General features: G+C 48.7%; 2 protein-coding genes across 3 annotated transcripts in view; both read left to right on the top strand.

Annotated features, from left to right (window-relative positions):
• LOC147673178 (unconventional myosin-IXb-like) overlaps window positions 1-3,061 on the top strand; it is an 83,870-nt gene extending 80,809 nt beyond the window's left edge. For both annotated transcript variants that reach the window (XM_086946959.1, XM_086946960.1), the window contains 3 exons: window positions 1,446-1,579; window positions 1,963-2,090; window positions 2,219-3,061. In XM_086946959.1, the coding sequence (XP_086803085.1) occupies window positions 1,446-1,579; window positions 1,963-2,090; window positions 2,219-2,721 (765 nt within the window). In that variant the 3' untranslated portion in view covers window positions 2,722-3,061. The remainder of the gene's footprint in view (window positions 1-1,445; window positions 1,580-1,962; window positions 2,091-2,218) is intronic.
• Window positions 3,062-8,183: 5,122 nt separating this feature from the next.
• Window positions 8,184-27,957, top strand: part of LOC147673179 (unconventional myosin-IXb-like) — a 37,706-nt gene continuing 17,932 nt past the window's right edge. Inside the window, exons 1-3 of the mRNA XM_086946554.1 lie at window positions 8,184-8,270; window positions 26,569-26,760; window positions 27,532-27,708. Of these exons, the coding sequence (XP_086802680.1) occupies window positions 8,184-8,270; window positions 26,569-26,760; window positions 27,532-27,708 (456 nt within the window). The remainder of the gene's footprint in view (window positions 8,271-26,568; window positions 26,761-27,531; window positions 27,709-27,957) is intronic.

A 27,957-nucleotide genomic window follows, 5' to 3' on the forward strand; every position in this document is an offset into this window, starting at 1 on the left:
TTATGCTGTTACTTCACTCACATTTATTATAATTTTAATTAGTTCTACCTTATGTTCTTTTAAAGCTTTCTATTTTTGGTTAAGGTGTTACTGATTAGGTATTGGATTGGAAGGGTCTGCTGTTTTTTTGCTTTGTTTTGAATCTAAAAAAAACGTTAAATATATATACACATTTGAACATTTAGTATTTTAGGATATATGATTCCCTGGCCCTGATGAAGTCAGCTAATGATGAAACACGTGTTGGCGAGGATAGAACAATAGAAGAAGATTCCAGAATTCTTCCAGTATCGTGATTCATTTTGGTCAACTGGATAACAAGAGTGCTCAGGGGACCAATTTTGAATTTCTTGGAAGATTTTTCCTACTAAGGAGTGATTGGCAGTCACTCCTTCCTCTTCTAAGCACGATACCTTTATGAATGATCAAAAGAACCACAGCCTATGTTAGTTAGAATGAGCTCCTGCATACAAATTAATGTATACTTAGCAAAAAATATAGGGACACCATCCTACACACAAACAATCCCTAGAGTGCAAAATCAGGGTTGGGGGAGTCCCCCCATCTTCAAGATGGAGGGGACTGTAAAGTGCGCTTAACTTTGCCTCCTCCACCGGAGGAATGTCGTTGGCAGAAGTGGGCACAACTCCTTATCTTTCTGACTTTTCCTGCTGTTTTCCCTCAAAGAGGAGGTGTAAACCGAGGATTGTCATCTGCTGCTAGCAGCAGAGGCTGGGGGTCGCATTACAAAGGCAGGAGGCCTTTCAAGCTTCCCCTTCACGCACTGGGCCCATCCTGGGGGATGAGGTGGGACACCTCTGCCCAGGATGTGCATTGTTTCTGGTCCCAGAGAGTAGAGGCTCTCCAGAGGTCCAGAAACATCTGTGTGCGGCAGACTGCCTAAAGCCAGTCAGTGCCCTCACCCGGTTTTCAGAGGGTACCTCTGAGGTACCCACTAGGTACATGGTTCAATAAATCCCATGCTGGCATCAGTGTGGGTTTATTGAAAGGAGTAGTTTGGTACCAAACACTCCTGGGTTCAGCAAAGCCATGATGGTCCTGTGGAACTCGATTTGTCAAGTTCCCAGCCCATGTACTCTCTGTATGTGTGTGTGGGTGGCTTTGTGTGTGGGTGCAAATGCAATAGGTCTTGCATTTGCGAGCGATTAAGCTATTGGCATTGTAAATTACAATGCCATTTATTTGTTTTAAAAACAAAAAGCATAAATAAAAATAGTGTCATGAGCAATGCCAATAGCTCTAACTTTAAGAATGGCGAGACCATTGCATTGTAAATGCTTTTTTAAACATCTTGCTTGTTTTAACTAACCTTAGAGAAGTGTCGGAGGTTGGCAGTAGAACTTAAATGAATACAATTTCCCAGGCAGAATAAACAAAATAACATTTATAGTCGACTAATTTCTCTTTTTGCTTCTATTTTGCAGAGTCGGAGTCCCAAATCGAACGAGAGTGTTATTCCGGAGCTAGGGTCTGTGCAGGAGGAGGACCCATCAGAGGTTGAGGTGGATCGGGAATCTGAAATCCTTATTGAGCGAATACAGTGCATCAGGGAAGAAAAGTGAGCATAGATCCCTAATTGTAGCTGTTGCAAGAATCACAGAATGATTTATTTTTTCCCATGTTAAGCTGAAAAACTTTGGCCTTGTCCGTTATTTTATTTCTATAGTATTGGTGATTCTCTACCTCCGCACCCGCTCCAATTCTGAATACGCTCTCTCCACTACAACCTCCCTCACAACCCACAACCCTCCAGTCCTGTGAAAACATCAAGGGCCATGCGCCTTAAGTCATAGCACTGACAGTTTGATGGAAATGGAATTATTTAACTGTAATACTTAGATATAGCCAGAGCGAGGAGCTATGCCTGTCATAGAGAGGTTCATTGGGATAAGTACTTTTCATGCAGTACCCCTAATAGGCTTTGCTCCTTTTTTCTTTCAGGGAAGATATTACCTATCGTTTACCAGAGTTAGATCAACGAGGTTCGGATGAAGAGAACCTTGACTCTGAGGCATCCATTAGTACGGAGAGCTTGCTAGACGACCGCACTGGGCAGGTGGACAAGGAAGGTCAGCATTAAGGTAGTGTGTGTTTTTCTTACCTTCACATTTTTTATTTATCAGAATTTGGTTAAACTTTGTACTTTTTTCTGGGCTTTGTGAGAATTCTCAATCCGATTTTTGCTTTTATATTTAAGGACACCCGAAGATCTGTGTACAGTCAGCCGGCTCTGATGTCGTTGTTTCCTATCCTGATGCCTGCTTTTCGCCCACTAGTAGTGTCACACCGTCCAAAAACACTTTGGCACTGCCCAGCAATTCCCTTTCACTGGACCAGTTAGACTTGTCCAACAGCACCTCTCCTCTGCGTCGTCGGCCATCGTCCTTCTTGGCGAAAATGAAGATACACCGAAGAAACCCAGTAATTCCAGCTTCCAATATCAAACTGCCATATGGCATTGTTCGCTCCACTGAAAGTTTGGGTAGGGCCACAGGTGCCAGTGCAGCAGAACTAGTGGTGAGGCGCCGGGATCAGCCAGCCCGACGGAAAGACAGTGTTCACTCGGTGTACATTGCCCAGGGGACAGAACCAGGTCCAGCAGAGGAGCCGTTTCAGGATTATGAACCAACAGCGAAGTTGAAACGGCGCTTTTCCGACCCCTTCTTGCACGTGCCTTGCGTCGAGGAATCGAACCTTTGAAGCACTTAAAGGCACAGTTTAAGCATTCACATTAATTCTTGAGACCAAAATACAGTTGACTATGGTTTTTTCTGGAGACCAAAAGACGTTAAACAGTTCGCTGAAAATATTCTCTATTTCCACATTTGTGCCTTTCTTTCTAGCAGGAACAAATGAGACCAAACTTGAGTCACTTTCACCAACCTTTTCGATCTCCCCAAGTTTTTTCTTTTTTTTATTTTATAAAGAATTTATTTTTTATTTTTTATGCCTGGTTGTTCTGATGTTTTTTAACATTGTTACATTGTTATTGCATCAACCGAGGACCAAAGTCGACATAATATTTATTCCATTGAGATGGGAATAAATGCCTCTCTGGTAAATGTGGTGGCGGCGTTGAGGCAAATCAGAAGCTTGGGCAGTTTTCTTTTGTTGTATTTTTGATGCACTCTGGCTTATTGAAGCACATCTAGTAGGGTACAGTGTAACACCGCACAAGGCAATCCAACGTAATGAAGCTGGGGGCCTGTGGAATCTCTCAGCTGACCTTCTCATTGGCCAGGTTAAATGGTACTCCTAGAACTAAACATGATGGGTAACTGAAGCTCATCGCTTCCAGACCGTGCCTGTTACACTCACAGAAGGTTACTTATAAGCCGGCTGTGTTTATTAGTAGGCATTCTTCTGGTACAAGGGCCATTTTTCTGTGCCAACAGTGTTTTAGCAAAAGGGGGACCATAGAACCATGTGTGAGATCAAGGCCTCCAACAGTTGAAGAGTTTTGCAGGTGTTTTGTGAGATATTACACTAAAGCAACTCAAGACGCCATTCCTTGTCTGGCCTCAACAAGCTTAGAATCCATTTGTTCCAACTGTAGAGATGTCTTGCAAGAAACAGAAACGTACACTTATTAGAGCAAAATGTTTAACCAGACCGTACATTTAAAATGCCCTTTGACTCTTCAGGTGATTGCGGTCGTAGTATTGTTGATTTTGCTTTTGCCAAAGTTGTTGGAGGATATATTTTGGTAGGTGCACCAACCGTTCTTCGCCTTAACATTTCAACCTTTTTCCCATTTCATGGTTACACATATCAAAATGTCGACGTACAAAAAGATTTTATAAACGATTTTTGAATGAAAGGTATTAAGTGTGATCCTCGAGTCCAGATTTGGGTTCCCAAGAAAGCATTGGAATTGTACATTCCTTTTGAATGTTGATATATTTTTGTCTGCAGTTTATTTCTATATTTTTTGATCAGGAAAATTGTTTCATTGCATTGCCATCTGCATATTGTCACAGCTCTTTGTTGTCTGGGAGAGTAAGAGTTATTTCTGAGAAAATGCCTGTAAGTAAATGTTGTGTGTAAAGCGGCCGTATTACAGTGTTTAACTTAATTTAACTTTGTAAAATAAAAGACAAAATGTAAGAAAATTTACTGTTGTTTTTGCCAGCAGTACTGGATTTCTTTGATAACAGGAAGCGCAATTTCTGTGCAGCCCGCCATTGCATTTACGAATGATGTTTTCTTTTCAACAACATGCCCAGTGTAGAGAAGGAGCCAATACTGAAGTGTGGGATGACTAAATTTCTTTTATTAGATGGTTTATACAGCAAGTTCAACTCGTCACAAAAGGTGGGGTAGGGTTCCTGCAGCTGATCTTCGGTAAGTATCCACGGCTTGATCGGTATTCTGTTCTCCTCACTGTCTCGCCAAGGGGTAATGCAAAAAGAAAGAAAACGTGGCTGTTAGCTCACAGCTCAATAACCGATTCTGGTTATGGGGTAGGGTGTGCGGGTAACATTCGTGAGGAAGGAATAGACCAACACCATATGTCTCAGGACAGATCACTACCCCGATAAGTGCGGTGCTCAGTGCACAAAAAGGAAATGGTGCCCTTAGGATAGTCCCTCCCTCCTCACTCTGATACCCGGTTCCCCACCTCTTAATTCCTAGTAGGGTTCTGAAGCGAGCCCGTACCTGGTTTAGCCACGCGTCTTCCTGAGCGTGGCTGGGCGATGCGAGGGGACGGTGGCCTCCTGGCTTCTCCTGCGGTGGAGTCTCCGGTACGTTCTCTCGACCTTTGGCTCGGCTATCAGCTCTCCCGGCTCAGACGTCCTCCAGGTCCGTGGCTCCGCTGCAAACACTCCCGGCTCCGCCGTTCTCTGGGTCCGAGTTTTCAGTCCGGTCTACCTCCAGCAGTCTTCCTCTCCTCCGCTCCGAGTCGCGTTGAACCTCCCACACGTTCGCGTCTTCCGGGTCTGCCTTTCTTTCCCCTGAGGCCAGTTCTGATAGGCCAACAAACTCAGTCATCATAGGGGTGGAGTCAAGGTCCGGGAAGACCAGGCTGTCCTTAAAGGGCCCGGACCAGTCCTGTTGATTAGATGGAGAGTCAGTTACTGGGGATCGCAAAGGGGAGTTTGGTACCCTGTGACAAGCATGAAGAAAGAAGCAACCAAGAAAACTGTTAGGGAAATTTGCTGACTATCTGAAGCTTGGTATCTGCTTCGAGGCTGTGATACAGATTTCAGGAGTAAACTCTTTAAGGGGAGTGCACAGGAAATTAAATAGTAACGATTGATCTAAGTGGTGGTATAGGGAATGAAGAAGCCAAAGGGTTTAGAATAACAAATACCAAATTCCACCACACCTTTCTGTCTGTGAAATTCTTTACTGTTTATTTTTAAATATGGCACTTGTGGCCGCACTGCTGGCATCATAACACCACACGTGCCGATGATCTTGCTGTAAGAACCAGCATACATCTCTGAATGCCTGACTTTCCACCAATCAACCAGAGATCTCCGATCAGCCTCCCTCCTCATCGCAGACCACCACCCCCCCAACCGCACCCGCCCCCCCAAACTGACAACAGAGGTCTTTCTCTCACCATCCCATTGCTCCAGCAATTCAGGAAGGCGTTCAAGACCTGGATGTTTAAATGAAAACCACCATGCAACAGCCAACCTCTCCAGCGCTTAGAGACCCTCACTGGTGATTTGCTACGCTTTATAAATGTTTGATTGATTGAGTGCGACTGAATATGCTTGGCATATTTCTTCTACCGATTGGTTTGATCCAGGTAGACCTCGATATGAAATGCAATTGAACATCATTCTGCAGTTTGCATCTAATTCACACCCAGTTAAGTCACAGATTCTGTTATTAAATGCTCCAAGAGTTGTAAAACATATTTTAAAATATTCAGGCTGGAACCACTAGAAGGCAAGGCATATGAATGTATAAGAGAGGACAAGTAAGTAAATGTACTATTAATCGTCATCACATTAGTACTCATTGGCTGCTTCACAGCATTGTGTTTTTTTTATTTCTGTAATTGGGGATCTCTGTGTATAGTCATAATCTAGTGAATAGTCCCGCCCATGTGCGTGTACCCCGGAGCAATCAAAAATAATCTCTTAAATCTTCAAAAATTGCAGACCTGCACAGACACTTAAGAGAGAATTCAAAGACAGATAATGCAGCCTATATCCACAGGCTACACTGTCCAGTACTTCAACTAGAAATTCCACCAAAAACCCACAAACAGCACAGCCTGTCCAGTGTTTTCCACAGAGAAAATCCTTCCCCTACCAGCAGAAGCCTCTGGAATGATAGAGAAAGTGGTGGACAGACAAGCCCCATAGGCTGCCGTTATGTGGCTCAGTACAGGATACTGTGCCTTTAAGAGAACCTTCCAGAACTCTCTCAGTATCCCAGAATGCACAGCAGGTCCCTTTTACTTTCAGTTCTTTTTTCCGACTCCTGCAAGCAGGACCCTGGAGCATTGAGCTCTCCCTTTCTAGGGTTTATTTACAGATTTTTTCACTTTTCACGTGTTTGAGTGCTTTCATTTGAAGTACTTTGGTGCTTTCTTCCTTGTGTGTGTCTTTAAGCACTCTTTTATTTGTCACAATGCCTGTTTTGTTAGACAAATGCCCAAAGTGTTCGAGGAAGTAGGCCAAGTCGGACCCACACGAGGTGTGCATCATCTGCCTTCCCTCATCTCATGTCCCGTAGGAGTGTGACATTTGCCAGTCCTTCTCCAGCAGGACCCTGCGAGATAGGATGAAGATCAGGCTCCAAGGCCTGGAAGATAGAAGACTGAAGGCACAAGGTGGGTCTGGGCATACTTCATCTGCCCATGCTGAGGCCTCTGGAGGGCTCTCCAGGGGCAGGAAGACCAGCAAACGTCCATGTTCTCCGCCGGCGTCGATAGCACCGACGACGGCGTCGAGAGGGATGACTGCAGTCTGTTCCCCGTCTCCCCATGGCTCTGGGTCGAGGCGACGTCGACGTCGAGGGATCTGACTAGACTGCCGTCGAATTCACCGTTGACTATGTCTTCATCGTCGGCGCCGAGTTATCGATGTCGAGAGGCGGCCCAGCGTTGGCACTCGCCATCGAGGCTACACCGCTGTTTATCGTCGGCGAAGAGGAGGAGGTCGTCGTCGAGGGGATACTTGACGTCGAGGAGGCGTTCGCCGTAGAGGAGGCGTTCACCGTCGAGGAGGCGTTCACTGTCGAAATGGAGGTGTTCGCCGTCAAGACGAGGGCGTACGACGTCGAGAGGATGACGGTCGCCGTCGAGGCGGCATTCTTCTACGCCAAAGAAGCTCAGAAGGAGTTCAGGCGCCAGGAGTTCCTCTGGGTCCGCTGGGACGCACCGACGTGCGCCACTAGGCTCTGCCTCACCATCGCCTCCACCTAAGAAGAAAGCAGAGGATGACAATGAGGAGGGAGCGGCGGAAGTGGAGGCGGAGTGGGATTCCGCGGTGGAGGATCCTTGGGCAACGGAGGAGGAGGGGAAGGTGTCCTCTGCTTAGGTGGTGTATATACCTCGGAGTACACAGAGCCCTGTGACTCCCTTTCCTCCTTCTGGACCGCCGGTGGTTTCGCAGAGGATGGCTTCACTACCACAGTACCAGACGCCGCTTAAGGGGACTCCTCAGCCGAGGCCCCCGGTCAGGCCGCAGTCACCTGCTCTTGTGAGGCCTGTGGAGCGTCCGAAGTCGCCTGCTCCTGTGAGGCCTGTGGAGCGGCCGAAGCCAAGGAGATCGCGTTCTCGCTTCGACCGGAGGGGGAGATCGCATAGTCGTCACCAGTCGTCATCAAGACAACGCCACAGGAGGCGCAGATCCAGATCCCACACAAACTCTTCAGGGACCAGGGAATACTCGCCGACTTTGTCGGAATCCCCAGGGACGAGGGTGTCGCCTGTAGACTACATCGTCTCATTCCAAGATGTTCTGCTGAGGGGTGCGGCTAAGTTGGGCATCATGGTGACGGTGCCTACGCCCACGACGTCCGTGATTTTCGAGACGCTACATTAAAAGCACCTGTCTCGACCGTTGCTGCCTCTAGTACCAGGTTTGGTGGAGTCCGCCAATGAGTTGTTTCTCACTCCGGCGGTGACGAAGGCGGCCCCCTCCAGGCTCCTCAAGAAGTACCGGGCTTCGGATTCTGGCCTGGCTTTTCTTAGGATGGATCCAATACCGGACTCAGTCATTGTGACGGCGGCTAGGAAGCAGCACGCCACCACCCCGTCGTCTACAGTGCCTCCTGATAAGGTGAGCCGCTGGATAAACTCGGCTGGCTGGAAGGTCTGTAGGACAGCGTCTACCACGATGAAGGCGGCCAGTGCTGCAGCATTGCTAGGCGATACGATCGAGCCCTATCGGAGTCCCTCCAGCAATTCGCTGAGCTTCTTCCTCGAGAGAAGAAACAAGATTTTCAGGAGATCCTGAATGAGGGGATGTTGGTGTCAAACCAGCTCATCAGCGCGGCTGCTGATGTGTCCCTTCTGGCGGCGCATGGGTACTGCCATGGTGTCAACCAACAGCGTCACGCTTGGCTTCGACTTGCGTCTCTCAAGCCAGAGGATCAACAACAGGTGGCCAACCTGCCTTTCTCGGGGCAAACCCTGTTTGGCAAGCATGCGGACGACGAGATGGGCCGCATGAAAGAGGAGGCCGAGACCCTGACGGCCGTCTGGTTGGAGAAACCCAAGGAGAAGACCTACCACCCGTTGCAGAGGCGGTTCGGGGCGCAGGGCAGAGGGCGAGGACATGCTTCGGGACAGCAGCAACAACAACAGCAGCAGTTCCGGAGGACCTTCCAGAAGCGCCAGAAGGGCAGAGGCGGCCATCAGTCCGCAGCGGCGAACAAAGGCCCGGCCGGGTCTAGGCCCTGAGCTGTTACTTCCCCTGCATCCATTACCCACTCCGGTGGGGGGAAGCGTTCAATTTTTTCTGGCAGAGTGGAGAAAAATTACTCGGGACAAGTGGGTGCTGAATATTGTTTGCAATGGATACAGTCTTCGGTTCACCAGCCCGCCTCCAGCAATTCCATCGGTCAGCTCTCAGTTTCGACTGCGCGAGCTCCAGGCGGAGGCCGATACCCTGTTAAGGAAAAGGGCGATAGAAGACGTACCTCTGTCTCAAAGGGGAAGAGGTCTGTACTCACAGTTCTTTCTGGTTCGCAAGAAGGAAAAGAACCAGTTCAGGCCCATTCTGGATTTGAGACAAGCAAACAAGTGGATTCGCAGAGAGAAATTTTGCATGCTGTTGTTGCATCAGATTTATCCTCAGCTGCAACAGGGAGACTGGCTATGTGCTATAGACCTACAGGATGCTTACTTCCATGTGCCCATTGCACAAAAACACAGGAAGTTCCTGCGATTCCAAGTCGGCACCAATCATTATCAGTACACAGTACTGCCATTCGGGCTGAAGTCTACACCCAGAACATTCTCAAAGTGCATGGCAGTGGTAGCGGCACACCTGAGGAAGAACAAGGTGTTAGTCTACCCGTACCTGGACGATTGGTTGATCAAGGCCTCCTCATTCTCGGAAGTTCAAGCGCACTTCCAGAAGGCGTACGTTCTCTTGAACAAGCTGGGGTTGCACATCAACATGTCCAAGTCTGTCACGACTCCGGTCCAGCGCATTCAGTACTTGGGAGCTGTAGGAGAGTAGGGTCTGCAATCCTATGAGCACCCCAGATTTTTGCTTTTTGCTTCACTGGTTTACGACTTCCCTGGCTGTGGGCCTGCTAATCAGACACACAGCCTAGCTGTTCTCTCACTAAATTGACACGTGTACCTTAGGTGCATATACCAATTGGTACTGGCCCACCTTATCAGTCCCTGTACCCAGGGCATAGGTGTACCAGGGCCTACCAGGGGCTGCAACATGTATTATGCCACCCCTGGCTGGCCATCTAAATCTGACACAACTGGCTGCACGAGAGCTGGGGCTAGGTGGTGTAATCACCCTTTGCTTTAGATATAGTGTACCTATATCTAACCCTAAAATGGACACATGTATTCCTATCAGTCACTCCTATGGCAGGCCTTAACAATCCTGAAGGCAGAGTGCTTGGAATTATGTGAGATGGTGCTCTGGCATGAGCTGAGCCCGTTTGCAGCTTGCGGAACCAAGTCCTAATAGCTGTTCCATGATAACGCGTACCATATACTCTTAAGTGCATTATAATCCTCGCGGTTATTTGCCAACTCTGGTATCGCTTTATCAAAACATGTCGAGTAAGGTGTCATACGAATTGGAATACTAACCCCTCGCCAATTATGGCGACAGGGTTAGCATTTCACCCTTCTAGAGGGACACGACATGTATGTAACTGTGAACCCCGTTTAAAGTTAACTCGAGCCTCAGCATCACAAAATGGATACTGCCACCACAGACACAAGTCTGACCTCCTGCTGCAGGGAGTCCTTCCAGCGAGGAGAGCTTGGACAAAGGGTTTCCTGTCGGGGGCGGTGCTAGCACCATCCCAGACAGGGTTTTGTGTATCCCAGGTAGGCAGGGCTGAGAGGAAGGTGACAGCAAGTGGCACCCCGGTGCTCACTGTGCATATGCCGGCTTGAACCAGTTCCAGGGGCACACCAGCCCCTGAGCTGGGGAAAGTCCGGACAGGGGAGAGGGGTGTAACCACCCCCCTTCCTGGTCCCACCCATGGGCAGGACCTAGTCGCGTGCCAGCCCCTTTCCTTAGTATAAAGATAGGAGCGGGCCCCCTTCCCAAATTAGATCATTTTTGAATCCTGAAACTACTTTCTACGAAAGGAACTCTCGTCTTCTTCTCAAGATTTCTCCCTTGTGACTAAGGAGTAGTCACCCTGCAGCAGCAGGCACCAACTAAGTATCTTGCGGTTTTGCTGCACGTCCTTTCTCCGGAACCAGACCGACCAGCAGGACGAGACCCGGACTCCCTGCCCTCTCTGACCTCAACCTGCCTCTACAGCACAGCTGAGAACTGTGGGTGCGACGAGACCAGAGGAACCGGCTATCATCAGAACCAGCACGACACTGATCCAGCATGACCGCCGAGGGACCTTTGAGTGGGTGCACTGGGGTAAGAGAAGCCCCAACCTCAAGCAGCACGAGCACCGAAGTCCAGCCCCCCAGCATCCCCCAGATCTGCGTGGGGCCCATTTGCTCCTGTGTTGCTTGCCACGTTGTCCAGTCACTTGCCCGTTGGCTAGTGACCCTCCAGGCGACGTCCTACGTTTGTTTCACCGCTGGTCTAGCTCCTCTAGACTAGCCCTTGTCTCCTCTTGAAGGGGACTTTCCTCGGACCCTCCTGGTCCACTCCAGACGCCATTTTGTGTCGCCACGTGGGCTTGCCTTAGCCAAGGCTTGTTGCCTCCTTCACCGGATCCAGCATCAGACATCCGACGTGGGACAGCTCGCAGACCTCCAGCCTGGTCGACATCAGCGCCCTGGTCCGTGCAGCAGCAGAATCCAGTGTCACCTCTTCACCTGGCTGAGTGACCTCGACCGATGCCATCCTGTTGCCCACCTAATCACTGGCTAGTGATTCAGAACTCGGTCCCCTCTGCTTACAGGTACCCTTCTTCACTGATCCATCCTTGGATCAGCCCGGAACATCTTCACTGGTCGCCTGCCAGCAACTTCCACTTCAGGCTCCTGGTTCGTCAACGAGGATTCCCGACGACACTTGAACCCTATGCAGCCGCAGCCCCTGGGCTAGGTAAACCAAGTACCACGGTGCTCCAGCGTAGAACCACTCTCTAAGTGTCTAGATCCACTTTCGTTTTTGACCTACCTAGTCAGGTTCGCCCGAGAACACTAACTTTGCATTTACTAGCCCTCATAGACTTTGTCCCGCATTACGCGTGAGAGTTTCTACTCTGCACACGACGTCCCTAGGCCTCCTGCTTCTAATCTAAGGGTTCAGCATTGTAGGCCCAGTGGTTCTAAAGCCTCTGAGAATAGTTACTTACCTGCTAGTAATTCGCATTCCACTTTTGTAGTATATGGTTTTTCGTGCCCCTCGGGCATTTGTGTAAATTGTGCGACTTTCAGTATTTCTTTAAGAGTTTTGTATTGTGCTTAGCACCCTGTCCTCATAAAGAGTCCAGGGTTGTTGTGTTATGAATAAATATCCTTTTATTTTCATAACAACTTGTGTGGTGTCCTTTCACTTGGTGTTCAAGGGGTATATGTGATGGTATAATAGCTGGCTTAACACGCCCTCTAGAGTTTAGCCTAAAGACTGCTCTTGTCCATGCTACTAGGATAGCTGGTTATAAGGTTGACTTACAACCAATCAATAAGGGTCGTTTGGTATGATACATAGTGATCACTAGAATAGTGAGCACTGCATATCAGGCCAACTTCTCACAGGAGCCACCATCAATACGCTGTCAGCAAGCGTGTCTCCTTCGGAGGAGTGGTGATTATCTCTCCTTCGGAAGGCTCAGGCTCTTATGACCACTCCATTTACAACAGTGAGGACGGTGTCTTCTCTACTGGGATCGATGGCCTCTTGCATCTTCCTAACGCCACACGCACGACTGCACATGAGACCGTTGCAGGAGTGCTTTGAGGATCAGTGGGATCAGAGAAAAGAGCTCTGGGACGACAAGATACGACTGTCTCTGCATGCTCTTCAGTCTCTGAAGTGGTGGTGTTCAGCAGAGAATCTCCTCAGAGGGGTTCACTTCCACAAGGACATTCCCACGCAGACTATCGTGACGGATGCGGCTCTCCACGACAGGGGGGCACACTCTGGAGACTTACAGGTACAAGGAACGTGGTCCCGACGGAGTCCACGTATCACATCAATTTCCTGGAACTCAGAGCTGTTCACTTGGCGCTGAAGGCCTTTCATCCGTCCTTCCAGACCAACTCTCTGCTTGTACAGACGGACAATACGACCACGATGTATTACCTCAACAAGCAGGGGGGCTCGAGATCACGCATCTCTGTCTCAGGAGGCGCAGGTGATCTGGCGCTGGCTTCTGGCCAGAGGACTGACGATAACGGCTACCCATCTAACAGGTGTGCAGAATGTTCAGGCGGACGCACTGAGCAGACTGATTCAGGAAAACCACGAGTGGGTCATAAACGACGAAGTACTAGGAGAAGTGTTCGCAAGGTGGGGAACTCCAGACTTAGGTCTGTTCGCCACCGCTGAAAACAGCAAATGCCGAGACTTCGCCTCCAGATACTACCAGCAGGGGACGCTGGGGAATGCGCTATGGATCAACTGGTAGAACTGCTTTCTGTACGCTTTTCCACCCATTCCCCTGATTCCGGTGGTGCTCATCAAGCTGGCCCACTCCAGGGCGCGGATGATCCTGATCGCCCCGGAATGGCCCAGGCAGTGGTGGTTCACGGACCTGCTTCACCGGTCTCTCCTTCCTCACATACGGCTGCCGTGCCGGCCGGACCTTCTCACGAAGTTCGGGGGGCAGATGGTGCACCCCAACCTCTCGTCGTTGAGTTTGGCGGCATGGCTCCTGAGATAGTGCAATAATGCCATTTGAATCTACCAGAAGATTGTATGGACATATTGAAGGAGGCTAAGCGACCTTCCACTAGGACTTCCTATGCTTACAAGTGGAAGAGATTCTGCATGTGGTGCAAGTCCAAGAACTATGATCCAACAACATGTAAGGAAGATGTCATCCTTCCACATTTAGTGCAGTCTGGCCTTAATTTCCATTCCATTAAGGTTCATCTCGCTGCGCTGACTGCCTACAGGAAATGCCCTTCACAGACTTCCTTCTTCCAGATCCCTGTGATCAAGGATTTTTTGGAAGGCTTGAAGAAAGTGTTCCCTCTTGTCCGGCTTCCTTCGCCTTCATGGGAATTGAATGTGGTGCTGTCCAGATTGATTAAGGAGCCTTTTGAACCTATTCATAAGGCTTTGTTGCAGCACCTGTCCTGGAAGGAGGCGTTCCTCGTGGCCATCACATCAGCCCGTAGGGTGAGTGAAATTCATGCGTTGTGTTGCCAAGAACTATATACTTTATTTCATGCTGCTAAGGTTGTTATGCGTACTCACCCTACATTTCTTCCAAAGGTTATCTCTGATTTCCATGTTAACCAGACCATAACTTTACCTACATTTTTTCTGAATCCTTCGTCTCCAGCGGAAAGGTCTCTGCATTCCCTGGATGTTAGGAGGGTGTTGAAATGTTATCTGGATAAAACCAAAGAAATTTGTAGGTCAGACCAATTGTTTATCAATTATGGATCAGTCAGGACCGGTCTTGCTACCTCAAAACAGTCCATCTCTAGGTGGATTGTGTCCTGTATACCATTGTGTTACCAGAAGGCTAATAAGACCTTAGGGGTAAACCTAAGGCTCATTCCACCAGGGGCAAAGCTGCTACGACTGCTTTGCTACGTAATGTTCCGATTGCAGAGATCTGCAAGGCGGCCACTTGGAAGTCGGTCCATACCTTTGCTAAGCATTACTGTCTGGACACTGATGCCAGGACAGACGCTCAGGTTGGGCAGGCTTCGCTGCGAAATATGTTCGCACAGTAGTGGTGTTATTTTTCTTCTCTCCACCGCTGCTTTGGGGTGGGGATGGGCTTGCCATTCTATTCACTAGATTATGACTATACACAGAGATCCCCTACTACAGAAGGAGTAGTTTCTGTCCTGTAACTCCAGTTCTGTAGTAGGGGTATCTCTGTTATAGTCATAAGCGCCCGCCCTCCTCCCCGGTGGAGAAAGATATTCATGTAAGTAATGCTACAGGTCAGGCGTGTTACGCCTAAAAAAAGAACTGAAAGTAAAAGGGACCTGCTGTGCATTCTGGGATACTGAGAGAGTTCTGGAAGATTCTCTTAAAGGCCCAGTATCCTGTTCTGAGCCACATAATGGCAGCCTATGGGGCTTGTCTGTTCACCACTTTCTCTATCATTCCAGAGGCTTCTGTTGGTAGGGGAAGGATTTTCTCTGTGGAAAACACTGGACAGGCTGTGCTGTTTGTGGGTTTTTGGTGGAATTTCTAGTTGAAGTACTGGACAGTGTAGCCTGTGGATATAGGCTGCATTATCTGTCTTTAAATTCTCTCTTAAGTGTCTCTGCACGTCTGCAGTTTTTGACGACTTAAGAGATTCTTTTTGATTGCTCTGGGGTCCACGCACATGGGCGGGACTATTCACTAGATTATGACTATAACAGAGATACCCCTACTACAGAACTGGAGTTACAGGACAGAAACTACTCCTTACTTTCAAACATGCTGCACCACAGCTGCACTGCTGTGCAAGATGTATATAACTAACTACGACAAGGCCAATACCTTGAATAGGCTAGACTTAGTGCCTTTGCCAATACTTGTTTAGAGAGAAGACAGGGCATGGAGAAGAAGCAAGCATAAATGACCTCAAATAACAAGAATCAAAGGGAGAAGTGAGCCCAGGAAACGGAACTAAACACAGGCTTAGTAATGAACTTGAGTGACACCCCATCACAGATTTGCTAGTGAGAATCCTGAAAGATCAGAATAAGGCTTTTTTTATTTGCAAACTGTTGACAGGCAAGATGCAATCAGATCCTGTTTGAAGGGATAAAAAGATCTTCATTCACTTTCTCCACCCCCTCCTTTCCTCCAGAAGTAGCCACTTTTGAAAAGACCATGCTGAATGGCCTACAAGAAAGAGGCCTATTGGAAATATATTAAAGGCCTCATTAACGACTGTGCTTCACAAGGCTGCAGATCCGTGCTTAATTTGAGCAGGTGCTTTCCGGTGCTCAACACAGGCACTTAATTGGTTTCCTGTGTTCGGCACCGGCACCTAATTGTCAACACCATACTTAGAACAGTCTACGGGTGGCGCTGCTCATCTAATTTAGAGATGAGCAGAACAACGGTTGTTTAGGAATACAATATACATTAAAATAGTGCTAATACCTGCCTCCCCAGCCATTCCTTTAACTTTGGGGACCTGGAATAATCTGAACGGTTGCATTTACATTTACGGTGCTCGCTACGCATAGGCCGGCCAGAACCAGTTCCAGGGGCACACCAGCCCCTGGCCTGGGGAAAGTCCGGCATGGGAGAGGGGTGTAACCACCCCCCTTCCTGGTCCCACCCCTAGGGCAGGACCTAGTCGCGTACCCACCCCTTTCTTTAGGATAAAGGCAGGAGCGGGAACCATTCCAAATTAGATCATCTTTGAATCAAGAAACTACTTTCCACGAAAGGAACTCTCGACTTCTTCTTAAGATTTCTCCCTTGTGACTAAGGAGTAGTCACCCTGCATCCGCAGGCACCATCTAAGAACTCTGCGGTTTGCTGCACGTCCTTCCTCCGGAATCCGACCGCCCAGCACGATGAGACCCGGCTTCCCTGGCACCTCTGACCTCTACCTACCTCTACAGCTAAGCTGAGAACCGTAGGTGCGATGAGACCTCGAGGGACCGGCCATCATCAGAACTGCACGACTTCTATCCAGCACGACCGCCGAGGGATCCTCTGGTGAGTGCTTTGGGGTCCGAGAAGCCCCGACCCTGAGCAGCTCCAGCACCGAAGTCCAGCCCCCCAGCATCCACAAGATCTGCGTGGGGCCCTTCTGCTTTTTGCTGCTCACCGCGTTGTCTGGCTACTAGCCCGCTGGCTTGTGGCCTTCCCGATGACGACCGACGACGACAACACTGCTGGTCTGGTTGCTCCAGACTGGCCCTTGCTCCCTTCCAAAAGAGGAGCACACCGGACCCTCCTGGTCCACTCCAGACGCCATTTTAGGTCCACCGCTTGGGCTTGAATTTGCCAAGACTTGTTGCCCCAATCCTGGGTCCAGCGACGTCAACAGCATCAACCATCGTGGGACAGCTCGCACCTCCATCCTGGTCGCCGCCGACGCCTTCTGGTCCGTGAGACTGCAGAGCCCAGCGTCGCCCACTCACCTGGTCGAGGTGACTTCGCCCGGTGCCATCCTGGTGCCCACACAATCACTGGCTAGTGATTAAGAACTTGGTCCCCTCTGCTTTCAGGTGTCATCCATCTTCGATCCAGGCTTGGATCCATCAAACAATCTTCACTGGTCGCCTGCCAGCAACTTCTTTCTTCAGGCTCCTGGTTCGTCAACGAGGATTCCCGACGTCTTTTCAGACCTATGCAGCTGCAGCCCCTGGGCTAGGTAACTTCGGCATTTCGGTGCCCCAGCATAGCCTCACTATCCAAGGGTCCAGATCCACTTTCGTTTTCAACCTACCTAGTCGGGTTCGCCCGAGAACACTAACTTTGCTTTTACTAGCCTCCATAGACTTTGTCCCGCATCCCGCGTGAGAGTGCACACTCTGCACCCGAGTCCCCTAGGCCTCCTACTAGTAATCTGAAGGTTCAGTAACGTAGTCCTAGCGATTCCAAAGCCTATTAGTCCAGTACTTACCTGCTAGTAATTTCGCATTCCACTTTCATAGTATATGGTTTTTCGTGCCCCTCGGGCATTTGTGTAAATTGTGCAACTTAAAGTATTTTCGTAAGAGTTTTGTTGTGTGCTTAGTACCCTGTCCTCATAAAGAGTACAGGGCTGTTGTGATCTAAATAAATACACTGTTTATTTTCATAACACTTGTGTGGTGTCCTTTCACTTGGTGTTCAAGGGGTATATGCGATGGTATAACAGCTGGCTTAACACGCCCTCTAGAGTTTAGCCCGAAGACTGCTCGTATCCACGCTACTAGGATAGCTGATCTATAAGGTTGACTTACAACCAATCGCCATAAGGGTTGTTTGGACTGATACATAGTGATCACTAGAATAGTGAACACTGAATATCAGGCCAACTTCTCACATTGGTGAGCAGCGGTTGGGATTTGAGCTTGCTGTTGTTTTACCACACGTATCCTAAGAATATCATTGTGAAAGATCACATAAGTTAAGGTACATATAACTTAGCTTAGAATACTCTGAGTTCTACTGAACCAGCTGTTGTAGTTTAACAAGGCTTAGCACACCTTGACTACAACTCTTAGCAAGGGATCAGTAGGCAAACAAATAGTGTAGGTAGGTGCATCACTTACACCACACTAGAAGCATGTCTAACCTCGGAGAGTCTTCAGAGACCCCTCTTGCGTTTGTGGACCCTCCACAGGTCCCTTCCAGATATGCTGCACTTAGCTTCCAAGAGATGAGACAAATCTGTACATCCAGGAAGCTAAGACAGGGTTCTAACCCTACCATTCCCTTTCTGATTGGTCTCTTAGAGACTTATGATGCCAGGAGGTCTGCCAACACAGATCCTTCTCATCCAGATGGGAATATGCCCCCCTTACAGGGTCCCTTTGATAACCATGACCATCCCCTCCAGGAGGCAGATGAGGATGAGTTATCAGGGGAGGAGGCAGACAAAGGTCAGGTAGAAGTCAGTAGACTCACTAGGACCAACTTAAGTAGGCATGAGAATGGATTTGGGGGACCCCCAGGGCCACTCTCAGGCAGACTTAACATTGGGAATGGACGAGATAGGTCTCTATCTAGAGGCTCTAACAGATCCATTTGAACCAATGCGCTCAGACCTCTTCTCATAGAAGGATGTCATTCCCTAAGAGAAGGGAGCTTGAAGCTAAGATGAGGGAAGCCAATCTGAGGATTGAAAGGGAAGAACTTGCCCTGGCCAAAGAGAGGCTTGCCTTTGCTAGAGAGCAAAAGTTAAGTGGGTTAGATCTCACTGGTGGCAGCATTCTCCCAAGAGAAAAAGACAGGAGTTTAGACACTAGACACCTGAGTAAGATAGTGCCCCCCTTTAAACAAGGGGATGATATCCACAAATGGATGACTGCTTTGGAGAGGGCTTGCACTGTACAGTGTGTCCCCCAGAGTCAGTGGGCAGCTATCTTGTGGCTCTCCTTTGAAGGTAAAGGTAGAGACAAGCTCCTCACTACTAGAGCTGAGGATGCTAACAATTACCAAGTCCTGATGAATACACTGATAGATGGGTTTGGCCTAACCACTGAGCAGTACAGGTTGCTGTTCAGGGATACCAAGAAAACGCAGTCTCAGGATTAGTCTGACTTTGTAGATTGTGCCACTAAGGCTTTGGAGGGCTTGTTGCTGGGCAGTAAGGTTACTGATTATACAGGATTGTACAATCTGATCATGAGGGAACAGATTTTAAACAATTGTCAGAACCAGTTGTTGCATCAGCACCTTGTTGACTCAGATCTGACCTCTCCCCAAGAATTGGGAAAGAAGGCAGACAGATGGGTCAGAACAAGGGTTAAGCAGAACCAGGGCCAGAACCAGGGTGGTCAGAAGAAAGCAGACCAGAAGGGTAAAGATACTAAAGGTGAACAAAATGACCAGAAGTCTTCAACAGGTCCCCAACAATCCAAAGAGGGTGGGGGTCAGGCTTCCCAGAAGAAGAAGACTCAAGAAGGCCAGTCAAAAAGGTGGTGCCAGTACTGTAAAAGTAAAACTCACTGGTTTAGTGAGTGCACCAAGAAAGGAGGGCACACTCCTGCCACTGCAGCCCCTAAGGCAACTGCACCCCCTAGTACAGTCAGCAGTGGTAGTGCACCTCCCAAGGGATTAGTTGGGTTAACCTTGGGTTCTGATCTGAGGGGTATGACAACTTAGTTGGCACACTCACTCAGGCTGTCCTTGTCAGTACAGGGGATATGGATATATCCACTGATGTCAGTCCCAATACTTTGGGCAAATACAGGCAGACACCTTTGATAAATGGCTCAGGCCTATAGGGACACTTGTGCCAGTATCACCATGGTGACACCTAACTTTGTGGACCCTGGACAGATCATGCCAGGTACAGATTTCCTGGTGACCAATGCCAGCAACGTCACTACCAGTCATAGTATGGCGATTGTTGCTTTCTCCTGGGGAGGGGTAAATAGCCAAAAGAAGGTTGTAGTTAGTGCAGCCTCCCAGTGGATTGTTTGTTGGGCAATGATTTGGAGTCATCACAGTGGTCAGAGGACTCACATGGAGATGTTAGGCTTGCCAGCACACGTGCTTGCTGTGACTAGGTCACAGGCCAGAAGATGCCCCACTGAACAGGTGCTGGATCCTGGAACAATGGACCAGACACCTTCCAAGAAGAAGAGCAGTAGGGTTAAGGCATTGCCTTCCCCCTTGCCCCAGGTTGAGGATCAAGTCTCAGAGGAGGCTGACCTACAGGAAATGAGGGAAACTGAGCCTAAAGAATTTGAACTTGATCAAGTTGAATTTCTGGGCTCAGGGGGACCCTCAAGAGAAGACCTGGGGAAGGAACAATTAGACTGCCCTTCCCTTGAACCCCTCAGATAGCAGGCTGCTGCTGAGGATGCTGGGAACGCCACAGGTACCCACAAGGTATATTGGGATGATGGACTCCTGTATACTGAGGCAAGAGACCCCAAGCCTGGTGCAACCAGGAGGCTGGTTATACCCTTGTCTCAGAGAGGTTTCCTTCTTACCTTGGCCCATGAGATTCCCTTAGCAGGACACTTAGGCCAGACAAAGACTTGGGACAGACTTGTCTTACACTTACACTGGCCTCACATGAATGGAGATACCAGGGAGTTTTGTCGCTCCTGTGTCCCTTGCCAAGCCAGTGGTAAGTCAGGTGGCACAACAAAGGCCCCCCTTATACCAATGCCTGTGGTGGGGGTGCCCTTTGAAAGAGTGGGGATTGACATTGTTGGTCCAATGGAACCCCAGACAGCATCAGGGCACAAGTTTATACTGGTGGTAGTGGATCATGCCACCAGGTATCCTGAAGCTATTCCACTTAGGACCACTACAGCACCTGTAGTGGCAAGAGCCCTAGTTGGAGTGTTCTCCAGAGTGGGCTTCCCTAAGGAGGATGTCTCTGACAGAGGTGCAAACTTCATGTCAAGCTACTTAACTGCTATGTGGAAGGAATGTGGTGTCAACTACAAGTTCACTACCCCCTATCACCCACAATGCAATGGGCTTGTTGAAAGGTTCAACAGGACCCTAAAAGGGATGATTCATGGACTACCTGAAAAGCTCAGGCGTAGATGGGATGTACTGATTCCCTGCCTTTTGTTTGCTTATAGAGAGGTCCCACAGAAGGGGGTTGGCTTCAGCCCTTTTGAACTTCTGTATGGGCATCCTGTGAGAGGACCCCTGTGTTTGGTTAAGGAAGGATGGGAGAGACCTCTCAAAAAGCCTGCAACCAGCATAGTGGACTATGTACTTGGTCTCCGCTCCAGGATGGCTGAGTATATGGAAAAGGCATCTGAAAACCTTAAGGCCAGCCAAGAACTCCAAAAAGCTTGGCATGACCAAAAGGCTGTCCTGACTGTGTATCAGCCTGGACAGAAGGTGTGGGTGTTGGAGCCAGTGGCCCCAGCAGCACTCAAAGACAAATGGTCTGGGCCCCACACAATCCTTGAGCAAAAGGGAGAGGTCACCTACCTGGTGGACCTTGGAACTCCCAGGAGCCCCCTCAGGGTGCTCCATGTAAACAGGCTCAAAGCATATGTCGACAGGAAGGACATGAGCTTGCTCATGGCCATAGATGAGGGACAGGAGGAAGAGAGTGACCCTCTCCCAGACCTGCTCACTCAGAATCCTGATGATGGATCAGTAGATGGTGTTGTCTTTTGTGGCAGCCTCTCTGAACATCAACAGAAGGATTGCAAACAAGTTCTTCAATCCTTCAGGCATATGTTCTCTCTAACACCCAGTCAAACCAATTGGTGTACCCATGAGGTTGACACTGGTGACAGCTTGCCAGTTAAGAGTAAAATCTACAGGCAGCCTGATCATGTTAGAGACTGCATCAAAACAGAAGTGCAGAAAATGTTGGAGTTGGGAGTCATTGAACCCTCAGATAGCCCTTGGGCTAGTCCAGTAGTTCTAGTGCCAAAAGCCTCACACCCAAGGTGGTAAGAAAGAGATGAGGTTTTGCGTAGACTACAGAGGTCTCAATGCAGTCACTAAGACTGATGCCCACCCAATACCAAGGGCAGATGAACTTATAGATAGATTGGCTTCTGCCAACTACTTAACCCCTTCGATGCTGATGCCGAGCTCAGCTCGTCATCACCCACGGGGGTCGTGTGCTGATGACGAGCTGAGCTCGTCATGGTGCCACTAAAATGGCATTTTCCAGCACAGGAGGGGGAAAACGCCTAGCATCCAAGTGGTTAAGTACATTTGACCTGACAGCTGGGTATTGGCAAATCAGGTTAGCTGAGGATGCCAAGCCCAAGACAGCATTTTCTACCCCTGGTGGGCATTATCAATTTGTGGTAATGCCCTTTGGTTTGAAAAATGCACCTGCCTCCTTCCAAAGGCTGGTGAATCATGTTCTCACTGGGCTGGATGACTTCTGTGCAGCATATCTGGATGATATAGCTGTCTTTAGCTCCACCTGGGAGGATCACCTGGTCCACCTGAGGAAAGTGTTAGAGGCACTGCAAGCAGCAGGTCTCAATATCAAGGCCACTAAGTGCCAGATAGGGCAGACACAGGTTGTATACTTGGGCCACCTTGTAGGTGGAGGCCAAGTTCAGCCACTGGAGAGCAAGATACAGTCAATCATGGACTGGGCTCCTCCAACCACCCAGACTCAGGTTCGAGCTTTCTTGGGCCTGACTGGTTACTACAGAAAGTTTGTCAGGAATTATGGATCAATTGTGACTCCACTTAATGAACTGACAAGTAAAAAGATGCCAAAGAAAGTTCAGTGGACAGCAGGCTGTCAAAAAGCATTCGATGACCTAAAGCAGGCCATGTGCACAGCACCTATCCTCAAGAGTCCAGACTACTCCAAACCATTCATTGTCCAAACAGATGCTTCTGAGTTGGGTGTGGGAGCTGTTCTATCTCAACTGAATTTTGATGGTCATGACCAGCCCATTGCTTTTATAAGCAGAAGGCTGACCCCCAGAGAGAAAAATTGGTCAGCTATTGAGAGGGAGGCCTTTTCTGTGGTTTGGGCCCTGAAGAAACTGAGGCCATACTTGTTTGGCGCTCATTTCAAAATTCAGACCGACCATAAGCCCCTCTTATGGCTAAATCAGATGAAGGGTGAAAACCTCAAACTGCTTAGGTGGTCCATTTCCCTACAGGGGATGGATTTTACAGTGGAGCATAGACCTGGCACTGATCATGGCAATGCAGATGGGCTCTCCAGGTATTTCCACTTAGAGCAAGAAGACTCACCTGGTCAAGGTTAGTTTATTGTCCCAAAGTTTGGGGGGGGGGTCATGTAGGAGAGTAGGGTCTGCAATCCTATGATCACCCAGATTTTTTGCTTTTGTTTCACTGGTTTATGACTTTCTCTGGCTGTGGGCCTGCTAATCAGACCCACAGCCTGGCTGTTCTCTCACTAAATTGACATGTGTACCTTAGGTGCATTATCCAATTGGTACTGGGCCACCTTATCAGACCCTGTAACTCAGGGCATAGGTGTACCCAGGGCCTACCAGGGGCTGAAGCATGTATTATGCCACCCCTGGATGGCCATCTAAATCTGACACAACTGGCTGCACAACAGCTGGGGCAAGGTGGTGTAATCACCCTTTGCTTTAGATATAGTATCCCTATATCTAACCCTAAAAATGGACACACAGATTCCTATCAGTCACTCCTATGGCAGGCCTTGACAATCCTGAAGGCAGAGTGCTTGGAATCGTGTGAGATGGTGCTCTGGCATGAGCTGAGCCTGTTTGCAGCTTGCAGAACCAAGTCCTAATAGCTGTTCCATGATAACGCATACCATATATTCTTAAGTGCATTATAATCCTCGCGGTTAAATGCTATCTCTGGTATCGCTTTATCAAAACATGTCGAGTAAGGTGTCATACGAATTGGTATACTAACCCCTCGCCAATTCTGGCGACGGGGTTAGCATTCCACCCTTCTAGAGGGACACGACATGTATGTAACTGTGAACCCCGGTTAAAGTTAACTCAAGCCTCAGCATCACAAAATGGATGCTGCCACCACAGACACGAGTCTGACCCCCTGCAGCTGGGAGTCCTTCCAGCGAGGGGAGCTTAGACAAAGGGTTTCCTGTCAGGGACGGTGCTAGCACCATCCCAGACAGGGTTTTGTGTATCCTGGGTAGGCAGGGCTTTACAGGAAGGTGACTGCAAGTGGCACCCCGGTGCTCACTATGCATCTGCCGGCTAGAACCAGTTCCAGGGGCACACCAGCCCCTGGCCTGGTGAAGTCCGGCATGGGAGAGGGGTGTAACCACCCCCCTTCCTGGTCCCACCCCTAGGGCAGGACCTAGTCGCGTACCCACCCCTTTCTTTAGGATAAAGGCAGGAGCGGGGACCCTTTCAAATTAGATCATCTTTGAATCAAGAAACTACTTTCCACGAAAGGAACTCTCGACTTCTTCTTAAGATTTCTCCCTTGTGACTAAGGAGTAGTCACCCTGCTTCCGCAGGCACCATCTAAGAACTCTGCGGTTTGCTGCACGTCCTTCCTCCGGAATCCGACCGCCCAGCACGACGAGACCCGGCTTCCCTGGCACCTCTGACCTCTACCTACCTCTACAGCTAAGCTGAGAACCGTAGGTGCGACGAGACCTCGAGGGACCGGCCATCATCAGAACTGCACGACTTCTATCCAGCACGACCGCCGAGGGATCCTCTGGTGAGTGCTTTGGGGTCCGAGAAGCCCCGACCCTGAGCAGCTCCAGCACCGAAGTCCAGCCCCCCAGCATCCACGAGATCTGCGTGGGGCCCTTCTGCTTTTTGCTGCTCACCGCGTTGTCTGGCTACTAGCCCGCTGGCTTGTGGCCTTCCCGACGACGACCGACGACGACAACACTGCTGGTCTGGTTGCTCCAGACTGGCCCTTGCTCCCTTCCAAAAGAGGAGCACCCCGGACCCTCCTGGTCCACTCCAGACGCCATTTTAGGTCCACTGCGTGGGCTTGAATTTGCCAAGACTTGTTGCCCCAATCCTGGGTCCAGCGACGTCGACAGCATCAACCATCGTGGGACAGCTCGCACCTCCATCCTGGTAGCTGACGACGCCTCCTGGTCCGTGAGACTGCAGAGCCCAGCGTCGCCCACTCACCTGGTCGAGGTGACTTCGCCCGGTGCCATCCTGGTGCCCGCACAATCACTGGCTAGTGATTAAGAACTTGGTCCCCTCCGCTTTCAGGTGTCATCCATCTTCGATCCAGGCTTGGATCCATCAAACAATCTTCACTGGTCGCCTGCCAGCAACTTCTTTCTTCAGGCTCCTGGTTCGTCAACGAGGATTCCCGACGTCTTTTCAGACCTATGCAGCTGCAGCCCCTGGGCTAGGTAACTTCGGCATTTCGGTGCCCCAGCATAGCCTCACTATCCAAGGGTCCAGATCCACTTTCGTTTTCAACCTACCTAGTCGGGTTCGCCCGAGAACACTAACTTTGCTTTTACTAGCCTCCATAGACTTTGTCCCGCATCCCGCGTGAGAGTGCACACTCTGCACCCGAGTCCCCTAGGCCTCCTACTAGTAATCTGAAGGTTCAGTAACGTAGTCCTAGCGATTCCAAAGCCTATTAGTCCAGTACTTACCTGCTAGTAATTTCGCATTCCACTTTCATAGTATATGGTTTTTCGTGCCCCTCGGGCATTTGTGTAAATTGTGCAACTTAAAGTATTTTCGTAAGAGTTGTGTTGTGTGCTTAGTATCCTGTCCTCATAAAGAGTACAGGGCTGTTGTGATCTAAATAAATACACTGTTTATTTTCATAACACTTGTGTGGTGTCCTTTCACTTGGTGTTCAAGGGGTATATGCGATGGTATAACAGCTGGCTTAACACGCCCTTTAGAGTTTAGCCCGAAGACTGCTCGTATCCACGCTACTAGGATAGCTGGTCTATAAGGTTGACTTACAACCAATCACCATAAGGGTTGTTTGGACTGATACATAGTGATCACTAGAATAGTGAACACTGAATATCAGGCCAACTTCTCACACAGAGGTCCAATTTACTTTCGATGCAACTTGATAAAATGGTCTAGCCAATTGGTGTTCTGCAGCAGCTGGGGCATGCCACCCCCGCCCCCCCCCCCAACATAACAGCTGCCTCCGTGTTCCACGGCCTGGCATTTCTTGCACCCCACAGAACACAGGAAATGAACTAAAACCAACCAGTAATCTTCTCTTTAATCGGTCCAGCAAAATTATACCTGTTGCTGTGCTTCTATGGACAAGTTTGGGGTGTGAATGGCACAGGACGAGCTTGGCAGAACAAGCAAACACATGCACTCCCATGGTGTGTTCTACGAGAAAGAAAACAGAAGCTCTGAGATGTAAGCCATGGCATACCTCACGGCATCCAATCAAAAGCATAGTAAAGATGCTATCCTCCAGTAGTAGAAGAAGAAACACAAGAAAAGTAAGGGAAACCACCAAATAAGCGAGTAAAGGAGATTGACAGGAAAGCGAGCCAATTATAAACAATGGGCTGACCCAGCAGTTACTGTTAGGTATTGGTATTTTCCAGTAGATCTTAGACAACACACCAACTAAAACTGTAGGCAAGCCAACAATTGGATTTTCCCTTTGTATGAGCTCATCTTCCTTGCTGTTATAATGCTGATGGGAATGCAGAAGCTGAGCTCTGTTAATGTGTTTTTTTTTATATGTTCAGGCGCTTGTTTGGAATAGCTCTGATTTCAGGTATGTGACTGTCCATACTGGTGCCTGGCGTGGTGTGGTGATCTATTTCCTTTTCTCTTTACAGATCAATGATTTGAGTTCTCTAAAGTCTGGGATAGAATGTTTGTTTCTTGAAGCAACCGAAAAGTTTAGAAGATTCATCAAGACAATGTATTCTACTCCAGTAAGTAGTTGCCTTCCTTTCAGCGGAGAACTTACACATCTGTGATTCATAACCTATTAGGCATAGCTATATCATGTCTAATGTTTGTAAACTGATACAGTGGTGGTAGTCTTGCTCACTACGTGTCTGCACATTTGAAATGCCGATTTAGTGCTCATTGCATGAAAATAAACAGTGTTATTGTTTGTTATTTGCGTTGTTGGGAAACCTGGCCCTATGCTTGAACTTACATTGTAAATAGTTGTGTTAAGGTGATCCCTGTTCTAGTGGATAGGTTTAGTAACTTGCATCAATGATAGCTGGTTCTCATCCCAGCTCCCTGTCTTCTGAAATATCATACACATTTCTTGTCCTTGTGTCTAAGTTCACTTACCGAAAATTGGGAGCTCTTAGAAGGAAGTTAAATGCATTCATTATGCGCTGTAAAAATATTTAGAAATCATAACGTTTCACCATTTCAATAAATATTGCGAACGTTAATAATTCTGGTTGAAACCTACAAACATAAGTTGGCAGCTGTGTGAAATAAGCTCTTGTCCTCCACCATGTGTGAATGTCTTATGATTGTTCAGGCTTCTCTTGTACTTTTGAAAAGTGTGTTGCAAATATAGAAATGAATCTCCTCATGAGTTCCTTGACTTTCCTACACAGTAGAACAAGATTGTCCTCTTAGCTGCAAGTCACCCTGCTGCTGTTGCTCAAGTTCTGTGAGGAATTGCTTATGATTGTTGCTGAAGCGATACTTCTCTGTAAATTACCGTTTTTTCCCAGAATGGGCACATTCACGCTGGTTATGGAGATCTGATGGAGCGGTACCAGTTCCTGGTGGCCAGTCTGGCAAAAAAGCAGGAGGAAAAGGATGTGAACCTTGTTCTGAATCTCTTCCAGTCATTTCTCGATGAGTTCACCAAAGGCTATTCCCGGAAAGATGACTCAGAGGTCCAAAAGGTAGACAATTCCAAGTTGTCTGTGGAGTGAAGCTTGACTGGGTAGACCATAGCATGATTACGGTCTGTTAATGTTTAAGAAAGTTGTTTGTAGGGCAGAACTTTAATACCTTTGATGCCTGCATGCAACAGAAGTGAAGTGGGACCAGTGTTGAGACAACCATCCTCCTTCAAATGGACTGCTCAGTGGCTGTCCGATGTTACGTTTGGGTCACTTACTACCTCAGTTAGACCCGTATCTTTGTCGTAG

The sequence above is a fragment of the Lissotriton vulgaris genome, chromosome 12 (genome assembly GCF_964263255.1).
Source record: "Lissotriton vulgaris chromosome 12, aLisVul1.2, whole genome shotgun sequence".
Taxonomy (NCBI): domain Eukaryota; kingdom Metazoa; phylum Chordata; class Amphibia; order Caudata; family Salamandridae; genus Lissotriton; species Lissotriton vulgaris.